At 36.4% G+C, this 12,053-nt stretch overlaps 1 protein-coding gene across 4 annotated transcripts in view; it reads left to right on the top strand.

The window, feature by feature from the left end:
* TC2N (tandem C2 domains, nuclear) overlaps positions 1-11,416 on the top strand; it is a 44,926-nt gene extending 33,510 nt beyond the window's left edge. For 2 of the 4 annotated variants that reach the window (XM_042944106.1, XM_042944105.1), the window contains 3 exons: positions 3,896-4,010; positions 6,277-6,476; positions 8,416-11,416. In XM_042944106.1, the coding sequence (XP_042800040.1) occupies positions 3,896-4,010; positions 6,277-6,476; positions 8,416-8,526 (426 nt within the window). In that variant the 3' untranslated portion in view covers positions 8,527-11,416. Of the gene's footprint in view, positions 1-3,895; positions 4,013-6,276; positions 6,477-8,415 lie in introns of those variants that run through there. The other 2 variants (XM_042944108.1, XM_042944107.1) reach the window with 2 other exon arrangements.
* The last annotated feature ends 637 nt before the right edge of the window (positions 11,417-12,053 follow it).

The raw sequence follows: 12,053 nt of genomic DNA, 5'->3' as shown, positions 1-12,053 counted from the left end.
AAGGTATTTTCTGGAGAATTGAGTTGTTATAATCTTATCTGCCTTGGAGAATCTGAATGAGTGATTTTGGCTAAGTTTCTACCAAATTACTTCATGTTTTAGAGGTCTTGCAAAAATTGTGTATCTGCTGTGTGTTAGGTCCTAGGGGTACAAAAAGATTGATGGCCTGAAAGAAGAACTTAGGGGCTATATTGGACCAGTGGGTTTATATTAGTGTGAATGTTTCATATTATTGGCCAATGCAAAAATAGTATGCTTTGTTTCCTGTGTCAAGGAGGAAAATTGATATTCTAGTTGACAGAGCCGGACTTTCACACCCATCCTCCACGGTGACAATTATGCCACCACACACAGCAGAACTTTCATGTAGAGCTAACGTCTTAGTAGAGAGTTCTTGACCCTGACAAATAGTAACGTAAGTATTTATTTGAGAACCCAAGTCTCTGTGTTGAATAATGCGGAAAAGATGAGATTTTTATTTACAGAGCCTTACATACAACTGATGTGGTGTTAGGTGATTTAATGCTCACACTCAAATCTATGAGCTTTCTGCTCTCGGTATCCCTACTGAGGGCACCGACACACCAAAGCACTTGCATGATTTCCTCCAGCCGGTAGTTGGCGAGCCAGGATTTGAACAGAAGCATCGATTCCAGGACGAGCTCTACCATATGTCACTTCCCCTCAAGAAGATATTCTCAGAGATCACCAGATCATGGTTTTCTCTAACTATGCTTTTCACTTTCAACAACGATTCAAGGAAGGCTTGGAAAGTTTTCTTTTCTTTAAAAAAGGATACATGTTGCAGGATTAGAGATCATGTATCTTCCATAGTTTTGTGGCCATTAAAAATGCACTTTAGGGGCGCCTGGGTGGCTCAGTCGGTTGAGCATCCGACTTCAGCTCAGGTCACGATCTCGCGGTCCGTGAGTTCGAGCCCCGCGTCAGGCTCTGGGCTGATGGCTCGGAGCCTGGAGCCTGCTTCCGATTCCGTGTCTCCCTCTCTCTCTGTCCCTCCCCCATTCATGCTCTGTCTCTCTCTGTCTCAAAAATAAATAAACGTTAAAAAAAAAAATGCACTTTATACGTGCTAATTGATTGGTATTTTATTTTATTTTATTATTTTTTAAAAGTTTATTTATTTTGGGAGAGAGAGAGCATGCACAGTGTGCACGAGCTGGGGAGAGGCGCAGAGAGAGAGCGACAGAGAGAATCCTAAGCAAGTCCTGTGCTGTCAGCTCAGAGCCTGACGCCACCCTCAATCCCACAAACTGAGATCATGACCTGAGCCGAAGTCAAGAGTTGGACACTTAACTGACTGAGCCACCCAGGTGCCCTGATTGGAATTTTAATTTTTCGGTTATAGGGACATTGAAAACCACTTTGAATAGTTTTTCACAATCTGAATTAATGTCCTGGAACATAATAAATAAGTTGAATTCAGAAATGACACTGGCAAATTAGAAATAGCAAACCTTTGCCAAGCGCGGCTTTGTTTTGTGAGAGTGAGCTCTACAAGTGTGTAACACTGAGGGAAGTTTTGCCACCTTCAGGTGTTTTCATAAGTGTTGTTACATTGTGGACACAGAACCATAATAACAAAAAAATTTTACCCATAGTTTCCTTGGTGTTTTGTAAATAATAAATAGCTGTCGTTGTTTTTTTAATGTTTATTTATTTATTTTGAGAGAGCGCCAGCAGGGGAGGGGCAGCGAGAGAGGGAGAGGGAGAGTCCCAAGCAGGCTCTGCACTGTCAGCACAGAGTCTCACAGTTGGAAGATCACGACCCGGGCCAAACTCCGGAGTCGTGCTCTCAACCGACCGAGCCACCGAGCACCCCAAGCAACTGTATTTAATCTATTTTTTTAAACGCCAAGAACAGCAGCATTTTTTTAAATAAGAAAGAGCTCCGTTTTATATATGGCTACCAAAAAAGATTTATTAATCCATTCTTAAACTCTGATTATAAAAGCAAAAATAGTACTTTCACTTTTTTATTAGAATTCAGCATTTGTTGCCAAAATAGACAAGTTTGATCATCATTTTAGACTTTTCAAGGGGGAGTCTAACCTTGACAGTTGAGTCTATACTTTAAAGTGGTTCACTTTTCACTGCCTCGCTCTCGATTTATGTCATGACCAATTTAATTTTAAAATTTTTATTTACTTATTTATTAAATATAATTTGTTGTCAAATTGGTTCCCTACCACACCCAGCGCTCATCCCAACAGGTACCCTCCTCAATGCCCATTACCCACTTTCCCCTCTCCCCCACCCCCAGAAACCCTCTTAAATCCAGGTATAATTGGCATACAGTGTTACATTAGCTTCAGGTATACACCATAATGATTCAGTGATTCTGTACATTACTCTGTTTACCACAGTAAGTGTAGTTACCATCTGTCACATGTAGTGCTATTATAGTATTCCTGACTATATTCCCTATGCTGTACTTTTCATCTCCATGACTTCTTTATTTTATAACTGGAAGTTTGCACCTCTTAATCCCCTTTATCTACTTCACCCATCCCCTCACTCACCTCCCTCCTGGCAACCACCAGTTGGTTCTCTGTATGTGAAAGTCTGTTTGTTTGTTTTGTTATTTAGGTTCCACATATGAGTATCATCATACAATATTTGTCTGTATCTTATTTCACTAAGCATGATACCCTCTGGGTCCATCCACATTGTAGCACATGGCAAGATCTCATTCTTTTTTATCGCTGAGTAATATTCCACTGTGCGTGTGTGTGTGTGTGTGTGTGTGTGTGTGTGTGTGTGTGTAGACACATGTACACATCTTTTTAATCCTGGCATGAGCAATTTTAAAATGCCAAATCCTGTCTTGAAGGAAATGTCCATGATTCAGTCGATGGCAGATACATGGAAAGGTTCTTTTTCAGTGAGTTATGTGCCAATGGTTGGGGAATACTCGGTAATTATCAAATACAAATCTCTTCATCAAGTGTCATTCAGCCATTCTGTAGCTTTGTTGGAATCCATACTCACAAAGATTTTTGTGCCTGTCTGTGCTGGGCCCCAGGGAGGTCTGTTAACCTGATGTTCTTTCTTCTCAACATGTGAACAGTAGTATTTTTCTGTTTGGATGACTTTGTGTTTCTCTCCTTGATTTTTTACTCCAGGGACTTTGAAATCCACATAAGTAGGCTGGCTTGTGTTCCATCTCACGGATTACTAACTTTCTTCTTTAGTCAGTGCTACAGAAGAGCACATTTTAACTTTTTCCCCTCTGAATCTCCTTCATTTCATTGTTTGCCTCAGGTTTTCTTTGACCTTTTCCTTATTATTTACTGCCTCCGTCGCTTTCATTAGCTTCCTTTTTGCCAACTTTCTTGGCTGGCTCTCATTCAGCATAGTAATTCAGCTCTTAACCTACACATTTATTCCTTGTAGTAATCCTTTGTCTTCAAATCTTCTAATCTGGGTAGCATCTACTGCTGTGTCTATAGTCAGAAAAAATGATGGTGGTTCTTATATATGAAGCTTTTCATTATAGTTTATGTATTCTTAAAAACAATTCAAATGACTAAATGTTTTGAAAGTGGCCTTTTTTGGTGTTTATTTCATGGACATTTTCTTTACAAAAACTGCTGAAGAATTTCATTTGTTTTCAATTTGAAATATCTTTTGACCTCCCTGGTTTTGAAGGATCAAGTATGTAGGTTTAACTTGGCTTTTCAGAATCCGTGAAAGTGAGTACCTCATATTTACAGAATCCATGCATTTATCCTAACCATATTTTCTATCATAATTTTGTGTGTTAATAAAAGGCATCGCTTTCAAAACTTAAAATTGTAGCTCTTTGCTTTTGAATTTTTGAAATATCTCCAAAACTTTATTCTTAATTATCAAATGGTACTTTTTTGATACCTAGGTTTGCCATGCAGAACTTGAATTGGGGACTTGTTTTCAAGCAGTAAATAGCAGAATTCAGTTACAGATTCTCGAGGCACAATACCTTCCAAGCTGTTCATCACCTCTCACTTTGAGTAAGTATATCTGTGGTTCAAAGTGAAATCTTCGGAAAATATTAGTCAAAGCTAGTTTTTCCTATATTTCTTAACAATGGAAATTAAAATCATACTTTTGTTATTTAACTTAAATACTTACCTTTTAACTTAAAATTACTTTATTGGATTTCAGATTTTAGCCATGTGTCTACTCCATAGTCTCTTGGATTTTTATCCATTTGATGCTATTCCTTATTTGGGTCATTAGTTTATATAGGTTGAGTGTCCAGAGGACTGTCAGATATATTTCACCAGCCTAGATAATTTGTCTTTTCTCTAGGTCTATGCCCATTGTTGAGTATTCTGCTAACTAGAAACTTAATTCAAAAAACCCCCAGAAAATATCACACATAAACCTTGAAACACTTTTCCTTCCCTGTGCCTTTGGGCACCAGAAGGGGCTCTGATGTTTTGGTTGCATAGGCCTGGTTTATATGGCTGTTCCTAGAGCTGGAGGTGTGAAGTCAGTCCTCCCTAAGGGCTAAGAGTGGGGTAAGAGTGCTCCTTTATTCGGCTACAAGAAGAGAAGATCCCTGCAGGTGGGCAAAAAGCAGTGGATGTCTGAAAATAAACGCAAGTGACCATTCAGCTCAGGAAGTTAGGAAAAAAACAGCAAACACAAAGGAAAGTAGAGGTAAGGAATTAAAGGTAAAGCCAAAGTTGATAGATACGGAGACAACAGCAAAAGACATAATCAATAAAGCCAAAAACTGTTTCTTCGAAAAGATCAGTAAAATAGACAAACCTACAGTAAATTGGATCGAGCAAAAAATAAAGAAAACAGGCACAAGGAAGAAGATAACATTTCAAATTTGAAGGTGGTTCAATAATAAATAAGACAACCCCATTTATAACTATATCAATTCATTTGAACATCTCTGTAAAATAATTGATTTTTGGAGAAGAAAATTGTTGAAATTCACTGCAAAAGAGGGAGAGCATCTGAATAAAATGATAACCATGTGTAGGTAGTTAAAGAATTTCCTCTAATAAAAGCACCAGGCCAAGATGATTTTACTGGTGGATTCCACCAAACTTTCAGGGAACATTTAATTCCTATTTTATATAAGCTGTTCCAAAGCATGAAAACGATGGAAAAAGTAACTTTATGAGGTTAGCATATTCTCGATATCAAAACAGAAAGGATAGTGCACACAAAAAATAGCTCTAGACTGTTACCACTTATGTAGATAGATGGAAAAATCATAAAATAAAAATAAGCAAATAAAATCTAACGTGGTATTAAAAGAATAAATTACCAGGGCTACATAGGGTTAATATTCTAGGAAATAAGGACATCAGTAGAAATCCACAGATGGAATTTATTTATGACGTTAATAGGGTCTTTCTTTGATCAAAACTGCTATCAGGATTATCATAATCTCCATGTTGGAAATCTGATGGTCCGTCTAGGTCCTCACTTGGCAGCTCCCTTTTTTCTGGAAGTTCCCTCCTCACTCTCTTGCTGCCCTGGCCACCTCAGCTGTATCCCATGACTACTCAAACTAGTCAGACTGCCCTCTCTGCCTGAGCTGTAGGGACCACGTGTCAGTGAGATGGGGCAGACGGGGGAGTATGCTTAGGGGAAAAGTTATATAAACCTGAATTTTACCCAGTGCAGTTCCCATCTGTAAAAGCTGACTCTCCTCCAATTTCTTCCTGCTTTTGGTCAATCTTTAATGGCTTGTGCACTTGTTTTTTATATTTTTTTTCCCCAGAATTTATAATTTTAATCTATGGGAAGGTTAGTTTCTACAACTATTCTGCCATTACTGGAAGCTCTCTATCTCCATTTATTTAAAGAGTAAATTTTCTCTAGTGGGTGTGTGTTTAACCTCAGGAGTCTCGAGCAAAGAATTTTATCTGTGTAAAACCGTGAACTAAATTCCTCCAGCTGTCCAAAGAGTTGGCCCCTCTCTTTTGTATAATACTTTTCAGTGTGTGCTGCCCTATTGCTGACTGTCCTGTATGCCTCCAGTTTCCAGTCTTTAATGGCATTCAGGTTAGAGAAAGATTAGATTCATTGGAGGTTGCTGTAGTTTTTTGTAAAGCGTGATGAGAACTATAAAGTTTACTAGAGATGTTTTCCGTTATGCCAAGAGCTCGTCAGATCTTTTTTTTTTTTTTTTTGTCAGATCTTGAGAAGCGGCTTATCTGTATTTTCACACCAAATATAACATATAGATATGTATCTTTTATGACATTTAAAATAAAATTTTACATATCAAAATTTCTTATTGTTTAGGTTTTTTTGTGAAGGTGGCAATGTTTAGTTCAGGAGAGTTGATTTATAAGAAGAAGACACGCTTACTGAAGGCCTCCAGTGGCAGAGTAAAGTGGGGAGAAACTATGATTTTTCCACTCAGACAGAATGAAAAAGAAATTATTTTTCTCATTAAGCTTTACAGTCGGAGCTCTGTAAGAAGACGACACTTTGTGGGGCAGGTTAGTAGGGATTTTTTATCTTGAATTCTTTGCTTGCACTTCTGTATGCTCAAAGCAGTTAGTCATCAAAGGGAATACGGGATAAAATTGAAGTTGAATAGAGTAAAATTCTTCAGCATCATAAAATTTAATGTTGCCACAAAAATGAAATCTTGTCACACTTTGCTTTAATACAAATAGTTGGAATTTCTGAGCAATCAGGCTTCTTATCTTGAAATAAGTCTATTTCTGAGCTTCTCAGCTGTAAACACTATAAGAAAGGTCAGTTTTTCAGTACTGTTGAGTTTGACGCTAAGTATTTAAATCAGATTTTGTAAGGCTGGAGATATCCAACTTTCTTCTTTCTGTGTCCTGTTCGATTTAATGTTTAACTCTGTATGCTATTAACTGAATAATGTTAGATTTGAATTTGAAACTTGAATGTTAGATTTGAATTTGAAAACATTAGTGGTAGCAGTGGTTGTGGTGGTATTTAGATAGTATTGGTGTCTAGATTAATCTATTTAAAAATTTTTAGTCATCTGTGTAAGACAACAGAACACTTGCTTACTTGCCAATCCTATAGGGACTTGTTTCCTTTGTAGTTTCCAAAAGTAGCTCATTATCTTTTATCTTAATTATGATTGTTTGGCTTGAATTTAAATTCCAAAATCTACATCACTGGTTTAAAGGCTTCTGTCTGCTTGATAACAAGATGTTATTAGCAGCCTATGTGAAATCCTTAAATTACATGTGAATTTTCAAAGATTGATAATAACTTTTTGACCGACTTCTTCATGTGTTTTACCTAAAACATTTATTTAAAAAATTACAGTTTTGTCGTTCTTCATTTATTCCTACTTGGGAAAGAGTTTGGACTCAAAAACTCATATAGGTAGCATACTTTTCAAAGCCGTGAGGCCTATGAAGTGGGTTCAGTTAAGGCTTCCTATCTCACTAAGCCTCAGCGATCATGTAGGAATGGAATGGGAGATTTCAGGTGATTTTCAGCATAACGTTTTTGGTGATTCCATTTTCTTGGTTGACAGTCCAGTTAAGAATAATAATTCTGGAAGGGTTCTGGCTGTTCGTCTGTTCCCTCTGGCTTCTCTGGTGTCCTTAGTAGCCATCATGATGGGGTAGCCAAATGTGGACTCAAGGTCTCCCCACCCTTACATCAGCCAGAGCATGCTGGCGTTATCTGATTCATATCATATACTAAGGTTCTTTGTAAGATTTTATATGAAGTAAAGTTCTTCAGATCAGGAAATTAAGGGGGGAAAGGTTGAAAATCAGTGACCTGCGCCAGTGTCTTTATTTAAAAGAATTAGAAACTCCGTCTCACAGAAGTTAATTCCGAAGTAGCGGCACTTGGCAGGGCTAAAGCTGAGGTGAGAATTCAGGCTTTGGGTTCCTTGCCCACCTTGCCTCTGTGGTGTGTAACCAGTGTGATGTCTTACATTTGCATAATGCTTTGCAATTTTCTCAAATTCATTCATGTCTGTTACCTAAAGTTAGTTTAGATTTCAATTAAAGTCACAGCTTTATCTAATGTAAAAGGTGCTTAAAATGGACATTTCTTACCAATCTAACTTAAATCATGATTAGTCTCCATTAATCCTCACAGAAGTGTTTCAGATGATTAGGATCCATTGTAAGTTGAGCTCCTAGGCTTATTGAATAACGAAAGATACTAATTACTGTTTTGGGAGAAATGATTTTTATAATCTTTCATGTTGAATTTTTAAATTGGATTGATTCATCTAAACCAGTCTGCAGGGTGACTAGGTTAAGTATTTTAACATTTACGTTTCAAATAGAAATCAAACAAAATTTTGGAAAAATGGAAAGATGTTTAATTGAAAATACGTGAACCAAACTTCCACTCGTCTTTCATCCATAAGAGTTATTAGCAGTTTGAATTCAGACTCTGTTAAATGGTTGTACTGTTCCTTTCTAGATTTGGATAAGCGAAGACAGTAATAACACTGAAGCAGTGAATCAGTGGAAAGAAACCATTACAAATCCAGAAAAGGTTGTTATCAAGTGGCACAGATTAAATCCATCTTGAAGACATCACACATTAATTTGATGAAGAATTTGACATTCTTTTAGAAGACTTAGGATTTCAATTTGCTACCAATGAAAAGAGACAAATCAATACATTTGTCAATTTATTTATGGAGGTCATAATTGTAATGTGTAATGGATCTTATAGAAAATTAAATTTGATTAAAGGAAAATGGGATGACTTATATCTGATATCCAAAATAAAAGGGATGTTTTAAAACTATGCCAAAATACTGAAATAAAGAGTAGTATTTCTGGGGCAACTAAATAAATTATAAAATTAATGAGAATTTCAACCATAGGTGGTGATTGCTATCTTACATTTATGGGTTTTTTTGAAAGCTTTCCCTAGATATTTAAAATCTAGTATATCAAGTCTCTGTTAGTACTGTTAGACATGTAGAAGACTTTACTACTGACTGTTTCAGTGCCAGTCATTCTTGATTAGATCTTGACTCAACTGTTTACCTCTTGCTACCTCTCTTCTCTCAGAAAACAAATATGAATCATCGAACCACTTCAGCTCTTAGGTATTCGGGGAAGAGTTGTGCCCTAGGTTTCTTACTTCTTACCCATAAGGCGTCACATTGCCACTGTATAAATTATTTATCTCCGAGAAACTTCAAATATAGAACGCTATGTTTTGGCAAGAATAAACGAAAACACCAGAAGGTTGAAGTTTAATTGGAAACCTTGTGTGTACACATTTTGCTGTGTTTTCCTCCCTCAAATATTTTACCCTTTGTTTTAATTGGAGTTGGAATAAGATTATCCTCCATGTAGCTCCTCCTAATTAGCAGAACTAAATGAGCTTAATTAGGAAGTTCAATATTTTATGATAATTATTTCCCTTTTTTTAGTGTTTATATATATCTCTATAGATATATAGATATAGAGATATATATATGAACTACTTGTTCTATAATCCACAATGCTATTTTCCCATGTTTTTTAAGAAACTGTACGTGATAGCATTATATAGCACATATTTTCTATTGCAGTTTCTCTCAGGAACTCACTAGAAGTCAGTAAGTGGGCCTGATTTCAGGTTAGTCAGCTATGCAAACTATGCCCTAAAAGAATAGCTGCTTGGAGAAACAGATAATGCCTTCCTTGATCTTGGCAAGTCTGACTTTAGTTTTGCTAATGAGTAGACCAACTGCTCTGTGGTCATGGTCTTCCATTTTTCTTTCTCTCTTACCTTGTCCACACATGCCAGGAGGTAGGTGGTGATATTTTAGACCAGAAGATACTTTGGTATAGCTATAGAATACCCTCTTCATTCTAGTTCTTATGTTCTGTATGTCTCATTAAGATTTTCTCAAGTAAACCCTTAATTCCTTTTTTCCTAGGTATCATCTCCACAAGCTACAAAATATGCCTAATTTACACGTTCTTTGCTTCTGTTCCCTAGAGTTTATGTTATACTGGTGGTGTTGACAGTGTGCATTTGGAAATAATTTTCTGAGATTTGTGAACAATGAAATATTGGTCAGTACTCACGTGAACTTTCAAGGGAAATCACCTTGACTGTAGTGTTTTACATCTTTGAGACAAATGACTTTATTTTTTTAGAGCAGTTTTAGGTTCACAGCAAAATTGACAGGAAGGTACAGAGAGTTCCCAGGTACCCCTGACCCCCACATACACACACCTTGCTCATCATCAACATAGCCCACCAGAATGATACATTTGCTAAAATCAGTGAACCTACATTGGCATAGTGTTATCACCCAAATTTAGGGTTCGCTCCTGGTATTGTCCATTCTGTGAGTTTTGACAAGTGCAGAAGGTCGTATAGTCACCACTGTAGTCTCATACAGAGTAGCCTCACTGCCTTAAAAATCCTCTGCAAATACACCTGTTTTAATAGCCACCAAATAGGTATTTTGGCTTTTGGACAATAAATAACAGACTTTATTGTTTTTTTTTTTTTTAAATCTAGAATTTAATTTGAGCAGTTTTTTGTGTTCTATTAATGCTTCCAATTCCTAAATTTATTATATGTAGTCATGTATTTAACTCAATTTAAATTATTTAATGTTTAATGTTTTTGCAATATGTATACAATGTATAATTTCAGAGAAAGTGTGATTTTTTGGTTTCTTGCATGTCTTAGAATCATAGGTAAATAAAAAAATTTAAAAAAAAATCTTTTCACTTAAAAGACCTTTCAGTTAGAGTAGTATTGACACAACTAAATTCCCAAATATTTTAATTAGTTTTACTTAAGCCTTTTTCTGGTGCAAGAGGTACCGAATACAGATGATATTCTGGTTGTCTTTGAAGCTTTACATGAAATATGGAAAGAAACACACTTTTTTGTTAATAGCCACTCAAATTATGAGAAAAAACATTAGCTGGTAATAAAAACATGAGATAGTAAGCAAAAATCACTTGTCTTTGTTTTTACTCGGGTATTTCTTGACCTTTACCCACTTATCACAAGGACAAGGGAATCAAAATGGTGCTAGATGACCAGAGAAAGCCATGGAAGGGTTCACACTGATAGCTGATAGTTTATACAATGCTAATCCCTAACACTGTGCTTACTTATGTATAAGCTTTCAGATTGATACAATTAGGTAGCTACAGCCCATGTCAAAATACAACATCACTCTTCAGCTTTCATTTGGTTTTGCATGACTTTTTCTTTTAGCAGACCTCCTAGGGAAATTATCATTGAAGTGTATCAGTTCCAGCATTTACCAGACCGTTAAGAAGAAACCAATGGCATTTTGAACATATGTAATTATGAGCTGAAAATAAGCTAAAGTGAACTTCTGCTTAAATATAGTTATGTGAATTTCTGGGATACTATTGTACTGAAACCATATTTCCCAAAATTTCCCCCCAAATTGTTACTGTTTGTTTAATAAAATAATTGTTTATTTTTGAAGGATTTTAGAAATTTTCAGTAAATTTCACTATTTTATATCATGACAGCAATATTTCAAAGGATACGTTATTTCCTTTTGGTATTTGATGGGGTATATTGAGGGAAGTACCAGATAAAATGTCTCTATGTATACTATATTAGGGTTTTTTCAGAGAAACAGAACCAACAAGGTGTATATATACATTTTTAAACATAGATATTTTTTTAATTATGAGAAGTTGGCTCATGTATTATGGAAGCTAAGAAATCCCACGATCTGTCATACAGGCTGGAGACCCAAAAAGGCCAACAGCATAATTCAGTCTGAACCTGAAGGCTTGAGAACCAGTGGAATCAATGGTATGAATCCCAGTATGAGGGCAAGAGAATATGAGATGCTCAGCAGTGAGGCAGGAAAAAAGGGATCAATTCCTTCTTCATCTCCCTTTATTTTATTCAGGTTCTCAGCAGACCAAAAGATGCCCACCCACATTGGGGAGGGAAATTTTCCCAGCCCAGTGATGCAAATGCTAATCCTGTCCAGAAGCGTCCTCTCAGACACACCTAGATATAACATGTAATCTGGGCACCCCTGGCCAGTCAGGTTGACACATAAAATTAACAGACATCTACTTGTGTTCTCTTGGTGG

This window comes from Panthera leo, chromosome B3 (genome assembly GCF_018350215.1).
Source record: "Panthera leo isolate Ple1 chromosome B3, P.leo_Ple1_pat1.1, whole genome shotgun sequence".
Taxonomy (NCBI): domain Eukaryota; kingdom Metazoa; phylum Chordata; class Mammalia; order Carnivora; family Felidae; genus Panthera; species Panthera leo.
The sequence above is the reverse complement of the archived record's forward strand: the minus strand, read 5'-3'. Positions and strand labels throughout refer to the sequence as shown.